General features: G+C 45.3%; 1 protein-coding gene across 13 annotated transcripts in view; it reads right to left on the bottom strand.

Annotated features, from left to right (window-relative positions):
* Positions 1 to 16,757, bottom strand: part of KAT6B (lysine acetyltransferase 6B) — a 217,042-nt gene that overhangs the window by 103,726 nt on the left and 96,559 nt on the right. For 12 of the 13 annotated variants that reach the window (XM_056531274.1, XM_056531264.1, XM_056531268.1 and 9 more), the window contains 2 exons: positions 1,970 to 2,085; positions 1,778 to 1,859 (listed from right to left, as the gene is read on the bottom strand). In XM_056531274.1, the coding sequence (XP_056387249.1) occupies positions 1,778 to 1,859; positions 1,970 to 1,974 (87 nt within the window). In that variant the 5' untranslated portion in view covers positions 1,975 to 2,085. Of the gene's footprint in view, positions 1 to 1,777; positions 1,860 to 1,969; positions 2,086 to 16,757 lie in introns of those variants that run through there. The other variant, XM_056531278.1, reaches the window with a different exon arrangement.

Below are 16,757 nucleotides of genomic sequence, written 5' to 3'. Positions count from 1 at the left end.
TGTGTTTTTTTTTTTTTTTGCTGTTCTGGCACCATGGGGGCTTCCTAAATGCAACATGGCCCCCAAAAACCACGACAGCTAGATTAGTTTTCAAAAATCCCACAGTTGCTCTTTTCCCTCTTCAGCCATGTTGTGAGCCCGCAGAGCACTTTATGTCAACATATGAGGCAATTCCATACTCGAGAATAATTGGGCTACTAATTTTTGGTGGCTTTTTCTCCTTATACTACTTTTTAAAAAAAAACGCAGATTTCAATTTTTCTCCTCCACTTTGCTGCTATTCTTGTTAATCACCTAAAGGGTTAACAAACTTTTTGAATGTCATTTTGAATACTTTGAGGGGTTTAGTTTCTATAATGGGGTATTTCTAACAGAAAGGCCACTCAAATCCACTTCAAACTTAACTGGTCCCTGAAAAATTCTGATTTTGAAATTTTCATGAAAATTTTTAAAATTGCTGCTATACTTTGAAACCCTCTAATATCTTCAAAAAGTAAAAAAAACATGTCAACTTTATGATGCCAACAAAAAAGTAGACATATTGTATTTGTGAATCAATATATCATTTATTTGGAATGTCCATTTTCCCTACAAGCAGAGTTTCAAAGTTAGAAAAATGTTCATGAAATTTTGGGATTTTTCACCAAGAAAGGATGCAAGTAACGACGAAAATTTTCCACTATGTTAAAGTAGAATATGTCACGAAAAAACTATCTTGGAATCAGAATAAAAGGTAAAGGCATCCCAGAGTTATTAATGCATAAATTGACAGTGGTCAGAATTGCAAAAAAGGGGCTGAGTCCTTAATTAAGGTGAAAATGGGCTGAGTCCCTAAGGGGTTAAAAGTAATATGAGGAAGTATTTCTTTACTGAAAGAGTAGTAGATGCATGGAATAGCCTTTCTGGAAGTGATAGCTACAAGTACAGTGAATGAGTTTAAGCCTGCATGGGATTAGCATAAGGCTATCCATCATATAAGAAAGGGCCAGGGACTATTGATAGGATTCTGAATATTGGGTAGACTACATGGGCCAAATGTTCTTATGCTTCTACGATTTCTAGAAAAAAGGGGGAAAAAATGATAATGAAGTATATCAGAAAGGTTAATGTTTTGCCAAGATGTACAGCATACAAAAACATTTTTTATCTGACCCATTTAAACTGCTTCCTTTTGTTATCTGGACCTTTTCACATTGGGGGAACATTTTGAGGCTGAGTATAAAATCACTCCCATTATAAGATACTGTATTACATGAAGACATGGTGGCTATTTTTGTGGTAGCCCCTATTTTTTAGCTTGTGTGCCAAGGCTATTTGTCTAGGTATGTTACTCAATCTAAGGGTAGCATATATCATATTCGGAGTTTGGGGACATACAGTTTTCTAGGGTTTGAATCAGTATTTCCATTTAAAAAAATAAAAAGCGTGTTTGGTTACCCTACTTAACAGAAAAATATTTGGAAAAGGCAAAAAAGAAAAGAAAAAAGAACTGTCAAAATCTCACTAGAAATCAAACTAAAGACCAAAATGACAATCCAAACCAGTTTGCCACTGAACACGTGCCACATTTTTCTAAGCTAGTCCAGCAGTGGACTTTATTAATGACACAATGTGATAAATTCTCATAGTTATTATTAAAACATCAGAACAGAAAGTTCACTCCTGACTGGCTTTCACCATTAATATTTGCATTAGCTTTCACAAAGGTCCAACTTGTCCACCTTAGACATTTAGGTCACGTTTACTAGATTTAAAATGGAGCTTTAGTACATACTACCTTTTGGCATTCGTGCAAGTGGTGGGTCACAGCATTCCATGTGAAATCCTCTATCGCAAGAATCACAAAAAAGCATATTATCCTGCAAGATGAGAAAAACAACAATGAGCTGTTTTTAATTTTATTTTATATGTCCAATATATAAATTACATTCAGGATTTTTCTCTGCACCTAAGTGTGGGATAAACTTACTGCATTCTTCCCCTGAATCCTACAGGCACTGCAGGTTTTGCATTCAATGCACTGCCACCTTAAAGCTTTTACATTGGATGTGAGCTCTGGGCAAAACTTTAGACACGATGGATGACCTGTAGAAAAACAATAACAATCTCAGTAAGGATATGGTAACACAGTGTATTTTAAGGAAAAAAATCAGCCAAAACATTTCATGCAATTTTTTCTTTTTTTGGTGCATTTTTTGTACTGTGGTCTTTGATTCAATAATGGGGTGATATTGGTATTATCTTGATATACAGAGATAAGGACCTTATGTGAGATAGGGGAGTTGCATTTGGCGTCCCCCTCCCTTATATTTTGATTTGGTTTCACGTTTAATACACTATCCTTTATTTTGGTGTATTTTATTATTATCTAATTAAAAGTTAAATTTTACGGCACCTACTTTAGTTTTTTCCACTTTGATTGAAAACCTCAGACAATAACAATAGTACTATTTCATGAATGAAAGTTACAAGATGGTCTTATGTATAAAGCTCAATAAGAAATTAGAAATTCTCTCACTTTGGTGGGAGAGTGCAATATTAACCGGGTACTGTATTATTGTCTACTAGGCTTTTTTTTCCCCACAGTGTTTTTCCACAGTGTTAAGTGTCAATTTAGAAACAGAAGCCACTTAATCCACAGACTCAGGCTACTTTACAGAGGACAAAAACCATGTCATTCGGGCCTCCACTTATGGCCATATTAACTGGGGTTTGCTGGCTGGAATAGTATATAGACTTTCACATTCAGCTAGATCCAGAAGAAAAAAAGAAGAAAGAAAAAAAGCAGCTTCTCTCTCGCTTCTTTTTATTAATTTTTTTTTTTTTTTTTTTTTTAAATATGGGTCCTTACATATCAGCAGGTACTATTAGGCTGCCCGTGGTCTGGATCCAGCTCTGAAAGGAAGCACTTGTGACATTTACTTCACTCTGATCGAGTGCAGTGTAAAGCTAAAGAGAAAGCAAAGAGGGCAAGCACAGTGGAGGAGGAAGAGTGACATAAATGTCCCATGCTTCTAATGGAAGGGGGAGCAAAGAAGCAACATTTTACAGAGAAAATGGTGGTAGTGCAGTATATGAGATGCCGAGGGCAGTTGCTACTCTATATTGGGGGAGCAGATACTATCTACAGGTGGTGGAAAGCTACCTACAGGAAGGGGGGTGCTACTATCTACAGGGGAGGCTGTTACCTACAGGTCATGACGCTGAATGATAACACGTTACTTATTATGATTTTCCGGACATTAGGTATATAACTTTAAAATTCTTATCAAAGTTGCTACATTTACCATTGTAGGTTTACTTGGATAATAAAAATGTAAGGTGGCGATAGCCATGACACAGTATTAGAGCCATTTTGCACAGATACACAGGCCTGCCCACTATGAAATCCTGTAGATGAAAAAATGTTTGCAACACTCCATTAGATTCTATATGTACAATGGTATTTAACCAACAAGCAATGCTTCTAGAGGAAAATGTCTCTGTACATATGACATACTGCAAAAAAGACCCATAGGGCACTGCACATAACAAAGGAATAACAAAGCCTATGCACACAGTATAGCTAAGTCATTGTTTTTGCCATGATTTCACAGGCACCTTGACCTAACTTGGTTAAAGCAAAGGTCATTTGATATGTTTTTTTGCTAGTAGACAATAAATGGATTACATTTTGTAAGCATTCACATTTTACATTTTTATAAAAAAAAAAAAAAAAGATCACAGTACAGACATGTAAAACAACATCTGCCATAACTATGGAAACCAATAAAACATGCGACAATCACGTCACATGCTGCATTCATTGATGCTTCCACAGCTAAAAAGGTGAAAATAATAGTTGCTTTCTTTCAGGAATAGCGCCACTCTTGTCCTCAGTTTGTGTGTAGTATCACATTTAAGCTCCATTAAAGGAGAATGGAGAAGAGTTGTAATACCACAACCAAACTGAGGACAGGTGTGGCACTGTTATTATAAAAAAAAGCAACAAAGTTTCTTTATTCCTGGATAATGATGCAGTCAAATCTAGTGCTTTTGTTTTTATTATGAGTACAATTTAATACAATAAACATAAAACAAACAAAAAAAAAACGACACGTAAAATATGTAATGGTGCAGTCAAATCAGGATGAAAGCCTACAGGAGAAACATCTAAACCTTCGAGCCTCCGTGTTTGGCTACAAAAAAAACAAAAACATGGTTTGTAGAAAACATCAAAATACGAAGTGTGAAGGCCTGGCACCTATAATTTAAAGGGGTACTCCTGAAAACTTTTTTCTTCTTTTTAAATGAACTGGTGCCAGAAAGTTAAACAGATTTGTAAATTACTTCTATTAAAAAATATCAATCCTTTCAGTAATTATTAGCAGCTGTATGCTACAGAGAAAATTATTTTCTTTTTGAATTTCTTCTTTGTCTTGTCCACAGTGCTCTCTGTTGACACCATTGTCCATGTCAGGAACTGTCCAGAGAAGGAAAGGTTTGCTATGGGGATTTTCTTCTGCTCTGGACAGTTCCTGACAAGGACAGAGGTGTCAGCAGAGAGCAATTCCTGTGAACACAGCAAGTCCAGAGTAGTTCAGTGTGAGCTCCACAGACTTCCAGCAGACCAGAGCAGGTGATTCATCAGCCTCCCCAGGAGTGTGGCAGCCTCTTGGGGAGAGCCTCCCTGCATGGCGTCCCTGGCCTCCACCTCCCGTTCTTCAAGGCTGGCGGGGGTGGAGAGCAAACAGCAACAGCCATTCTGGCCGGGTGGAGAAGATCTGGCAGAGTCTGCAGCAATGCAGGCTCTGCACCCCTGGCAACGGGTGCCAGCCAGAGGAATGGTGACAGAAGAGCAAGGAGGAGAAGTGTGGACTTGTGGGCAAAGAGAGGGCCAAAGGAGTCCAGCGCCACCTACTGCTCCCGCATGGCCGCACGGTTTGCAGAGTATGATCGCTGCGGCAAGGAGCTGAAGTTGGCCAGAGAGGATCTGCAAGGGGCTCATAATCTGGTGAACACAGCGCCAAAAAAAGAACAGACCAGAGCTAAGAAAAAATATCTCAGCACTGAAGGCTGAGATTGTGCAGCTGGAGGAGAGGAGAGCAGAGATCTTGGAGGGGAGCGGTCTCTTTAAGGAGAAGCTTCAGAACAACAACCGGTTTGCTGCCATGAAATCCCCAGGTAAGGTGGAGGTGGATGATGGGGAGAGTAGTGGCAGTGAAGAAAGTGTGGAGGATGATGAAGGTATAAAAGGAGGAGAAGGTGGGAGAAAGAGCACAAGTGGTGAAAATGGATGCTTTGCCTGTAGCTACTCCCTATAACACCCAGGACCGCTACATAGAGCCAGCCCAGGTGGCGCTCCCATTAAGTGAGAGCGAGGAGGATGAACTGGAGAGTGAGGCTGGGGGATTACTGAGGGCGATTGTTATGCAGGAGTCCCCAGCACACCTCCAGAATTTTACCTTTGGAGATGACCAGTGAGATGATGTGGCAGTGAAGCGTAAGAAGCAGAAGACCCAGGAGACAGTGAAGTACATTTGTCCCTTTCCAGCAGTCAGGGCCAGTTGCAAAGCTGGTTCAGGCTGCTGGGCCCCCCAAACTGCCAGACTCCGTTTCTGTAGTGGAACGGAGCCAGCATGGGGGGGTACAGCATGGCGTCAGAAAAGGCTGCAGACGCAATAGCTGTAAAGCCTACCCATCCTGCCGGTAGGGAGAGGCAGGATAGGCTCATGGTGGGCAGATCTGGCACTGCAGGAGGGCGTGTCCAAGTGCCAGAGGTGAGTTTTGCTGCCGTGTGCTCGGGGGGCGGTTCCCTAAGTACTGTGGGCATTACCGGTGCTGCGGGGTATTCCACTGTGAGGGGGGGGGGGGGGGGAAGTGTCCGGGCGCCGGCGGCGGAGAGCGTGGTGTGTCTGTGTGCACTGGGGGCGGTCCCCCCGAGTACTGTGTGTTCTGCGGGGCACTCCTCTGTGGGGGGGGGGGGGGGAGTGTCCGGGCACCGATATCACCTGCAGAGCCTGTGCGGTTAGGCAAACCAAGCGCTGGCGCTATGGGAGGAGCTGGGATGCGCTTGGGGGGGGAGGCCCTAGACTCAGGAGGAGTCATCGCCCGTGGAGGAGGAGTCATCAGTGTCAACCCCGGCAGCAGCAGCGTCGACCCCAGCGCAGAAAATCATAATAAGACCAGCAGTACTACAGGTATGTGGGAGTGTAAGTGGAGTGAATGATGGTGGGAGTAGTAATGGTAAGAATGGGAAGTCTGGAATGGATGGGAATAAAGCCGGGAGTAGTGGTGTGAGTGGCTGTACTGATGGTTCTGGGTCTGGTCCGGCTGCCCCCCCGGTAGTGACTGCTCCAAGGAGCTATGCTAATGTCGCTGCCGGGGGTTCAGGGGGGTCCCCGTCTCTGTCCGGCTCTGGAGGCCACTTGCAACAGCGCCTCCTGGAGGCTCTGCATAGGGGCGACAGGTCGATCCAGGTAGAGGGGAGGGGTGAGGTCGACCTGTCTTTCTGGATAGAGAGGCACGGTTTGGGGGCTTTCCGAGAGCGGAATGGGGAGGTGGTCTGGTTCCTCCAGACACCCGGGCAGGACAATAACCGTAGGAATGTGGTCCGTCTGATTTGGAGGGGCGAGGATGTGTGTCCACCTCGCGCTAAAGTGGTTTAGCTCCTCCTTCGGATGGAATTCAGGGCGAGTGACATCTTTGCCCTGATTCACCCCTACGGTTCGTCTGAGTTTGACGTCAGTTTCGTTCGGCCAGCGGGTCTTGAACTCTTCTGGTCAAACTACGAAGTGGCGAAGAACGAGCCCGGCTGGTGGGATTTCGCCGTAAAGGCGATTTCCCGTCAGAACTCTGTCAAGAAGGTGACCATTTTGACTCGTAACGAGTCGCTTTCTTGTTATGACATCATGACCTGGCTCGGACGGTATGGGGATGTGACGGACATGCCTAAGAAAAACTTGGATGAGCACGAGATCTGGTCCGGGGCCTGGACGTTTTCCGTCAAACTCAAGCGCTCAGGAAGTACGATTGCCAACATTCTGTCAGCCGCCTTCCTTGGACGTGATAGGATCCAGGTCTTCTACCAGGGGCAGCCTAAGGTCTGTCACAGGTGTGGCAGCCCCACCCACTTTAGCGCAGCCTGTACTGTGCAGGTCTGCGCTTTGTGTGGTGGGATGGGTCATCTGGCCGCATCCTGTAGGCAGATCCGTTGCCACCTGTGTGGTGTCCTCGGGCACCCTTTTAGCCGTTATCCTAATGTCTTCGCCCGTGCAGCGGCCGCTCCGGCTGAGGAGAGCTGTGAAGTTGCCTCGGCTGGGGAGGGTACGGGCAGGGATTGGGGCGCAACAGGGCTAATGAGGAGGAAAAAGGGCCCCGCCAAACTAAGGCGGGAAGAAAATCGTAGAAGGAGTAGGGAGCTGGAGAGTGCCCAGGTGGCGGGGGTAGCTTCAGCCCCTGCTCCTGAAGCTGGCCCTGTAACCGCTGAAGCCCTGGAGGAACATACTGGATGAGGAGATCAGGAGACTTCACGGAGAGGAAGGCAATATGGCCAACCCCTCCGATTCCTCCCACTATGAATGTGTGGATGAGGAGAGCAGGGAGAGGCCCAAAAAGAAAGACAAGGGCAAAAGAAAAGGGAGAAAGAAGAGGTCTGAGCACTCTATTCCTTGTACTACGGGCCAGGTCCAGAACGGAAGCCTGACTGCCCCCCCTCTGATTGACCTGTCAAACCGGTACCTCGTCCTCGATACCATCTCCTCCCCCTCCTTGGAGGGGGAAGGTGAGGGTGGGGTGCCGAGGAAGAAAGAGCCTCTTGGGGGAACTGGGCCCTGTCCTGTCGAGGCACCTTCCTCGGAGGGCAGGGCTAGACCGGGGCCGGACGGAGACAGGGACCATATGGACCAATCTGAGTGGAAAAAAAGATCCAAGAGTGGTCCTGCCCGCTCGTCTTCTTCGGGGGATGAGGGGGGGGAAAAAGAAGGGAAAGAAAAAGTAAGGGGTGCGGCCATCTAATTTAATCACCCTGTATGGCGGCACTCACTCCAATGACGCTGGCATCAATTAATTGTGCCAGCATAAAGTCTGATACGGCTAGATTTGCAGCCTTTGATTTTCTCGGCCACGTTGAAGCTGACATTTTCTTTTTACAGGAGACCAGGTTGTCAGATCTAGCCTCTCTTGTAAAAGCCAGAATAGAATGGAGGCGTGGCCCCTCCCACTGGTCTCTTGCGGCTGAGCTGTATAATGGGGTGGCGGTCCTTTTTACCGCTCCTGTTGAATGCAGATGGGTTATTGAATTAGAAATGGGGAGGTGCCTGTTCTTAGATGTCTTCATGAAGGGACAAGAGCTCCGGCTCATTAACATCTACGCACCGCAAACTTAGCGGGCCGTAAAGATCTCTTTATGAGGATTAAGCCCTTTCTTTTTACAAGGCGGCAGGTGATCTTTGGAGGGGACTTCAATAATGTCACAAGGTCCCAAGATAGGAGAGGCTCCAATGGTCTGCTAACTTGCGATAGTGTGGCACTGATTAGCATAGCTAGAGAAGCTCGCCTAGAGGACGCCCACATCTGGAGCCCCTCGGGCCACGCGGGTTTCACCTATAATCAAGGTAGTCACAGGTCTAGGATAGCTTTTATTTAAAGGAGGAAGCCGTCTCTTCCGCAGTGTCCGTGGTGAGGTGGAGTTCTCCGATCACTGTATGATTTTGTTTTCCCTGAATATTTCAGGGACCCCTCGGATGGGTAAAGGTTACTGGAAGCTGAATATGTCCCTCCTGGAGGAAGCTGAGGTAAGACAGTCCTTTGAGGATTTTCTTCAGAGTCAGGTACCTTTACTGGGCCTGTAGTAGTAAGTCAGAGTGGTGGGAGATATTCAAGAAGCGGACTGATTGATCGTACAGGATCTCTGAATCTGTCCAGATCAGGGATCTTGGAGGTTGACAGATTCTTCTACTCGCACCTCTTGGGGAGGAAGGATCTAGATCGGGATAAGATGTCTGTTTTCCTGGCTGAAACCATTCCTGAGCCAGGGGTAGACCCCCTCTCGATGTTTTGGCAAAAAATCAGGGAAGAGGAAGTGAGACTGGCGATCAAGGGGCTTGCCCCTAAGAAGTCGCCAGGTCCGGATGGCTTAACATCCGAGTGGTACAAGACCTTTAAGGAGTCTTTAGCTCCCCTCTTGACTGAGGTATTCAATGAGTGTCTCTCCTCGGGCACTCTGCCGAAGTCAATGAGGAGGTCAGCCCTGATTCTTCTCTCAAAGGCTAAAGATCCCAGCCGTATTGAGAATTGGAGGCCCATAGCTCTTCTCAATACGGACAGGAAGCTTCTGGCTAAGATACTGTTTAATCGGTTGGTGAAGTTTGCACCCCGGCTCCTTTCGAGGGCCCAGCACTGCACTGTTCCAGGCCAAAGCACCTTAAGTGCTGTCCTTAGTGTCAGGGAGGGAGTGGAGTAGTGCAGGTCTCTGGAAGGGGTACTTGCTGTCCTTGGATCAGGCCGAAGCATTTGATCGGGTGAACCACGAGTACCTCTGGTCCGTCCTCCTGAGATATGGCTTACCGAGTACTTTTGTTAATTGGCTTAAGATTTTGTATGCAGGGGCAGAGAGTTTCCCGCTGGTGAACGGGTGGTCTGGCCGCTCTTTTGAGGTGGGGTCTGGAGTCCATCAGGGTTGTCCTTTGAGCACGCTCTTATATGTGTTCGCGATCGATCCCTTCCTTAGGAGGGTGAGTCGCGGACCATTGGCGGGAGTCGGGATGAGTCTGGCGGAGCCAGCTGTCACCCAGAGAGTGGTGGCGTACGATGACGATGTCACTATTTTCGTCTCCGAGAGAGAGGAGGTCGATGTGGTGATGTCTGAGGTGGACCGCTACTCAGAGGCATCCGGGTCTAAGATCAACCGGGATAAATGTGAGAGTCTCTGGCTGGGAGGGGGGATCCCACGTTTGATCTCCCGGACACCCTTCCAGAGCCCCAAGAATCGGCAAAAGTCTTAGGCATCACATTTGGCCAGCATGATTAGCCTACCAAAAACTGGGATGGTAAGCTCCAGGATGTCACTCAGTGGGTGGACCAGTGGAAGGGTTGGTCTATGACCCTCAGGGAAAGGGTACACCTGATCAAATAGTACCTGCTCCCCTTGTTTATCTATCTGGGCAACATATGTATCTTGCCAGAGGCTTACTACACTAGGATCTACAGCCTGTTTTTCCAGATGTTATGGGGGAACAGGATGAACCTAGTCAAGAGGGAGGTTACGTACCGCACGAAGAGACTAGGGGGGTTTATCTATGGTAAACCCTGTGGTGTTCTTAATGAACACCTTCTTGAAAGCCAACATCTCAAACCTCTGGTCAGAGAGGGCTTCTCCCTGGGTACTCTCCTGCAGGGAATGGTTTCGGACTTTCTTCCAGGAATGGGAGAGAGGAGGGCAAGTGAAGGACCTCTGTACGCCCCATGGATATCTTCCGGCTTACGCTACCCCAACTCTGAAGGCGATACATCGGTGGGGTCTGGGAGTGTGGGAGATCAGGACCCAGTCAAGGCAGTTCCTTGACAAACGGGTTCTGTTGACCCACTTCCAGAAGCCTCTGGCGCTCAGGGACTGCCCAGGTCGGGATCTGAGGGTGGGGTTGTATCTTTTAAACATGAAAAGGATCCCCCAGAAGTTTTGGGACTTGGCCTGGCAATGCTTTCAGGGGAAGCTATATGTAAGGGACAACCTGAAGTGCAGGAAATCTGATGATCGGGGATGTCCCAGAGAAGAGTGCGGGGACAGGCTGGAAAGCATGGACCACTTCCTGCTTCATTGTACCTTTAATATAGGGGTCTACAACTGGGTGGGCTCTTCCTTCGGCTGGAGTCAATTTAGGCCTTATCTACCCGGAGTGGGCTTATGGGGCATTTAGGAACTTGGGTGGCCGAGACCGGGGCACTTTGTTCTTAGTCAGTTTAGTGGTTAGGTACTACACATGGAATGCACAGTGTTTAGTGTCAACCCAGCAGAAAATCCTCTCCGAGGTGAAGGTCTGTAGGAATATCACCGGTGACCTCGGGAAGATCAGGTCTTTGGAGCATGGCAGTCTTGGTACCAGTAGGGCTTCTCTCCTATGGAGAGGGTTTTCTTTTGATGTGCCCTAGGTACTAGACCTTTTGGGTAGAGTACCTTTATTTTGGATAGGGGAAGTATTATAGGGATAGAGATAGGGTGAGAGTAGGGTTAGTTTTAATGGAGGGATAGAATTAGGGAGAATTGTAGGGGGAGTTAGGGAAAGAGTTTAAAATTATTTTGATGCATCAAGTCTGCCATCCTTCTTCCCGGTGGTGGGTTAATTCATGCACACGCTAGCTTTTTGTTTTGTTTTAAGCTGATACGTTATGAAGGGCTTACAGGCGACCAAACTTGGGCCTAAAGTGGGTTGTGGTTCAGTGTGTGTATAAGTTTGTGTACAAGTTGGCTGGGAGGAGTTTGGGAAGGGTGTATTTGTGGGTGGTGGTGTTTTGCTTCTTTGGGGGGACCTGACATGGGTCAGTTGAGGATTGACATTGTGAACTGTAGAACAGTATGGACTCTGACCCATGTACAGGAGGGGTGGTGTGGGTGAGGGGACAGTTTTAGTGTAGGGTTTTCTGTTTTTTGTAGGTTTATAGAGAGGGGGGGACTGCAGTGTATATTATATGTATAGATTATATTTATGCATTTTGTGTCTATAATGTGTTTTATATCTATATTGTTTTGCATTATATAGCTTTTTAATAGATATGGCAGTCGGACCAGATGTTTTATTGCTATGTTGTGTAATATTCAGGATTCAGTTTGATATAGTTTTGTAAGTGATTGCGTGTGTGATAGGATTATTAAAAAATAAATAAAAATAATGTTTTAAATGTTGCAGTGGTGTGCTTGTTATGTTTCTGTTTTGTTTTCTTGTTGTGTGTTCCCGAGTATGGATGGGTTTGAGTTATAGCCAGGTAGTGCTAAATTTTATGTTTTTGTTTTTTTTTCTCAGTATGTGTGTGAGTGTGTTGATTTGATAGTTTGGTTAGGTGTAGTAGGCATATTTAGTATTTTAGTAATTTAATAAGGCTGAGCTGGCTGGTTAGGCAGGGTTTTTTGTTTTGTACAAGAGTATTTTGTATTTATGTTATAGCTGGTTAAGCTGGTTTTGTTTTGTGTTCTGTATCGGATAAGTTTTGTATTTTTCTAATAAAAAAAAGAGTGTCAGCAGAGAGCACTGTGGACAAGACAAAGAAGAAATTCAGAAAGAAAATTTCCTCTGTAGCATACAGATGCTAATAAGTACTGGAAGATTAAATATTTTTAATAGAAGTAATTTACATATCTGTAACTTACTGGCACCAGTTGATTTAAAAAAATAAAAAAAAAGTTCCACCGGAGTACTCCTTTAAGCTGAAGATACCAGGGATCCATTTCCCTAATGCTATAAATGACCATCGACTCAATCTTAATCAGCTAGTCACTGCATTCGGGTCATTGTCCAAGCACCTCCATGGTAGACCACTACTATCAGTCCGATGACTACAATCTGGTCAATGTGGGCCATAGGAGTGAATACTTCCATGCACAGATACAATTGCAACCAATTTGAGCTTCTGTGCTACAGAGGCACTAATCATGTGAATGCAACCTAACAATGCACAATTTAAAACCAAAAATTTTTTTTTAAAGCCTTGACATTATAAATACAAGAATATGAGGATGTAAAAAACCAGTCACTTGACAGAATGTCTAGTGGGGTTAAATGCAGTGTTAACCATCTTAAAAAGGACATTCATAGGTCTTTATAGTGTCTTATGAACCTGTCCTCCAGATAATTTTGTACAATGAGTGCTAATAAAGGACATTTATGTGAAGTATAGCTGGTAGACTCCGAGCAGAAAGCCCCAGAGGATGCAGCTGCATAGGGCGGACTTTAGTGCACACAGTATTTGTTAGAGAAGTGTATGATCTCACATTTGAGCAGATACATGGAGGGTCACGCCTGTTTGACGCCTCCTGTGAAGCGAGCAGTCAGATAGAAGTGATTAGTGCTGTGCTCCCACATGATTAGGAGAGCAGTTACTTTGTCTGAAGCGGCTTCTAAGCGCAGCACATTACGTGGGACATCGGAGGAGCTAATTAAAGATAATTTGATCTTAATGAGGCAGAGCGGGGATCAGCTGCTAATGCGGAGGGAGGCCGAGCCATGAAAGTCGTGTGGAGTTTTGTCTACAAGGAGAGGGCGGTGTAAACACAGGCTGTCTCCTACATCCTAGTTGAACGCCTACAGCACGAAAAGTGTTTGGATATGCTGAAAATACACTAGCAGCTTAAATATTGGTATTGGCGTATAACTAGATTTCCACAAAACGGATTTACTTCAGTAAGGCTGGGTTCACATCACGTTTTTCAACTACGGTTCCCGCATACGATTTAATTAGTGAAAACGTATGGAACGGTATTGAAAATGGTATTTATAGGCAAAGCATTGCAAACCGTATGCACTCTGATGCATACGGATGCGTATGGTTTGCTTGCAATACGGTATTTAACAGTACTCCAAACAGTGTTCAACCACGGTTTTGACTTTGATTTAAAAAACGTATTGCAATCGCATACATAAAAAACGGACGGAACTGTGTGCACTTTTAACCCCTTAAAGGGTAGCTCCCACCATCCTATTTTTTTTTCTGTCCCTGCCTATTGCACATCTATCACTAACCCTCTCCCTGCTTTAAATTTTTATTTTTACTATATTAAAAATGCCTTTTGTCTGCCTGGCAGTGTGCTCACTATCAGGCAGACTTCACCAGCAGGCACCACGTCACTGATGCCTGCTGGGGGGTACTTCCGCCCTTAGTTCATCTACACAGGGTGCCTCCAGCTGTTTCATCACTACAACTCCCAGCTTGCCCTGACATCTATTGGCCGTCAGGGCATGCTGGGAAATGTAGTATTGAAACAGCTGGAGGCACCCTGTGTAGATAAACTATTAGTTACATGCGGCGCTCCATCACAACCCCCCCCCCCCCCCCCCCCAATTACACTTATTGCAGAGTCCGGCAGCGGGCGTGCAGGGACAGCGGTGGCAACGACGAGGCGGCGGTGTGAGGTGGTTGTTTGCGCCCCCGTAGATCCATGCGTCCGCTCCTCCCCCAGGTCTCCGAAGATTTCCGAAGCTAGAGCTGGGGGAGGGCAGAGCAAGGGGAGGGAAGAGGTTTACGCCCCCTCCCTCATCTCCCCTCCCTGAGCTCGGCTGGACGCAGATCTCTACGGCAGAGGACATAGATCGCCACGGCAGGTCCTCTCCCTCATCTCCCCTCCCTGAGGACGTAAATCTCCACGGCAGGTCCAACCACCTCACAGCGACAGAGGCGGCGGTGATGTGTGGGAGGAGTGGCATCCCAGCCAGTGGCCGGGGAGCCAATGCGCTCACTCCCTGCCTGTCTGATTGACAGGCAGGGAGTGAGCGCAGACTGAATGAAAAAAGGACAGATGCCCAGCCGCATCGGTCCTTTTTCAGGCGTGACGTCACGCCAGGCTGCAGCTGGCAACTAGGAGGGAGACCCCTAGTGGCCGGTTTTCAAATGTAAATTAAACAATTTTAATAAAAAATAAAATAATAAAAGTATATTAGAGATATGTTGTAGTACATAAGTACTACAACATATCAAAAAATAAAGTTGGTGACAGTGCCCATTTAAGGACCCAGCCATTTTACACCTTAGGACCCGGCCATTTTTTGCACATCTGACCACTGTCACTTTAAACATTAATAACTCTGGAATGCCTTTAGTTATCATTCTGATTCCGAGATTGTTTTTTCGTGACATATTCTAATTTAACATAGTGGTAAAATTTTGTGGTAACTTGCATCCTTTCTTGGTGAGAAATCCCAAAATTTGATGAAAAATTTGAAAATTTAGCATTTTTCTAACTTTGAAGCTCTCTAACTTTTTTTTTATTCACATATACAATATGTCTACTCTATGTTTGCATCATAAAATTGACGTGTTTTTACTTTTGGAAGACACCAGAGGGCTTCAAAGTTCAGCAGCAATTTTTCAATTTTTCACAAAATTTCCAAAATCACAATTTTTCAGGGACCAGTTCATGTTTGAAGTGGATATGAAGGGTCTTCATCTTAGAAATACCCCACAAATGACCCCATTATAAAAACTGCACCCCCTAAAGTATTCAAAATAACATTCAGTAAGTGTTTTAACCCTTTAGGCGTTTCACAGGAATAGCAGCAAAGTGAAGGAGAAAATTCACAATCTTCATTTTTTACACTCGCATGTACTTGTAGACAAAATTTTTGAATTTTTACAAGGGGTAAAAGGAGAAAATGTATTGTTATTTTTGTAGCCCAATTTCTCTCAAGTAAGCACATACCTCATATGTCTATATAAAGTGTTTGGCGGGCGCAGTAGAGGGCTCAGAAGCGAAGGAGCGACAAGGGGATTTTGGACAGTACGTTTTTCTGAAATGGTTTTTGGGGGGCATGTTGCATTTAGGAATCCCAAATGTTGCCAGAACAGCAAACCCCCCCCCCCCCCCCCCCCACATGGCATACCATTTTGGAAACTAGACCCCTTGAGGAACGTAACAAGGAATTAAGTGAGCCTTAATACCCCACAGGTGTTTCACGACTTTTGCATATGTAAAAAAATATATAATTTTTTTTCACTAAAATGTGTGTTTCCCCACAAATTTCAAATTTTTGCAAGGGTTAATAGCAGAAAATACCCCCCAAAATTTGTAACCCCATCTCTTCTGAGTATGGAGGTACCCCATAAGTTGACCTGAAGTGCACTACGGGAGAACTACAATGCTCAGAAGAGGAGTATTATTTGGCTTTTTGAGAGCAAAATTTGCTCGGGGGGCATGTCTCATTTAGGAAGCCCCTATGGTGCCAGGACAGCAAAATAACCCCCCATGGCATACCATTTTGGAAACTAGACCCCTTGAGGAACGTAACAAGGGGTACAGTGAGCATTTACCCCCTACTGGTGTCTGTCAGATCTTTTAAACAGTGGGCTGTACAAAATTTTTTATTTGCACAGCCCACTGTTCCAAAGATCTGTCAGACACCAGTGGGGTGTAAATTCTCACTGCACCCCTCATTACATTCCGTGAGGGGTGTAGTTTCCGAAATGGGGTCACATGTGTTTTTTTTTTTTTTTTTGAGTTTGTCAAAACCGCTGTAACAATCAGCCACCCCTGTGCAAATCACCTCAAATGTACATGGTGCACTCTCCCTTCTGGGCCTTGTTGTGCGCCCCCAGAGGACTTTACGCCCACATATGGGGTATCTCCGTGGTCGGGAGAAATTGCATTACAAATTTTGGGGGCTTTTTTCCCTTTAACCTCTTGTCAAAATGAAAAGTATAGGGCAACACCAGCATGTTAGTGTAAAAAATTACATTTTTTACACTAACATGCTGGTGTAGACCCCAACTTCACCTTTTCATAAGGGGTGAAAGGAGAAAAAGCCCCCCAAAATTTGTTAGGCAATTTCTCCAGAGTACGGCGAAACCCCATATGTGGCCCTAAACTGTTGCCTTGAAATACGACAGGGCTCCGAAGTGAAAGAGCGCCATGCGCATTTTGAGGCCTGAATTCGGGATTTGCATAGGGGTGGACATAGGGGTATTCTACGCCAGTGATTTCCAAACAGGGTGCCTCCAGCTGTTGCAAAACTCCCAGCATGCTTGGACAGTCAACGGCTGTCCGACAATACTGGGAGTTGTTGTTTTGCAACAGCTGG

The sequence above is a fragment of the Hyla sarda genome, chromosome 7 (genome assembly GCF_029499605.1).
Source record: "Hyla sarda isolate aHylSar1 chromosome 7, aHylSar1.hap1, whole genome shotgun sequence".
Lineage (NCBI taxonomy): Eukaryota > Metazoa > Chordata > Amphibia > Anura > Hylidae > Hyla > Hyla sarda.
The sequence above is the reverse complement of the archived record's forward strand: the minus strand, read 5'-3'. Positions and strand labels throughout refer to the sequence as shown.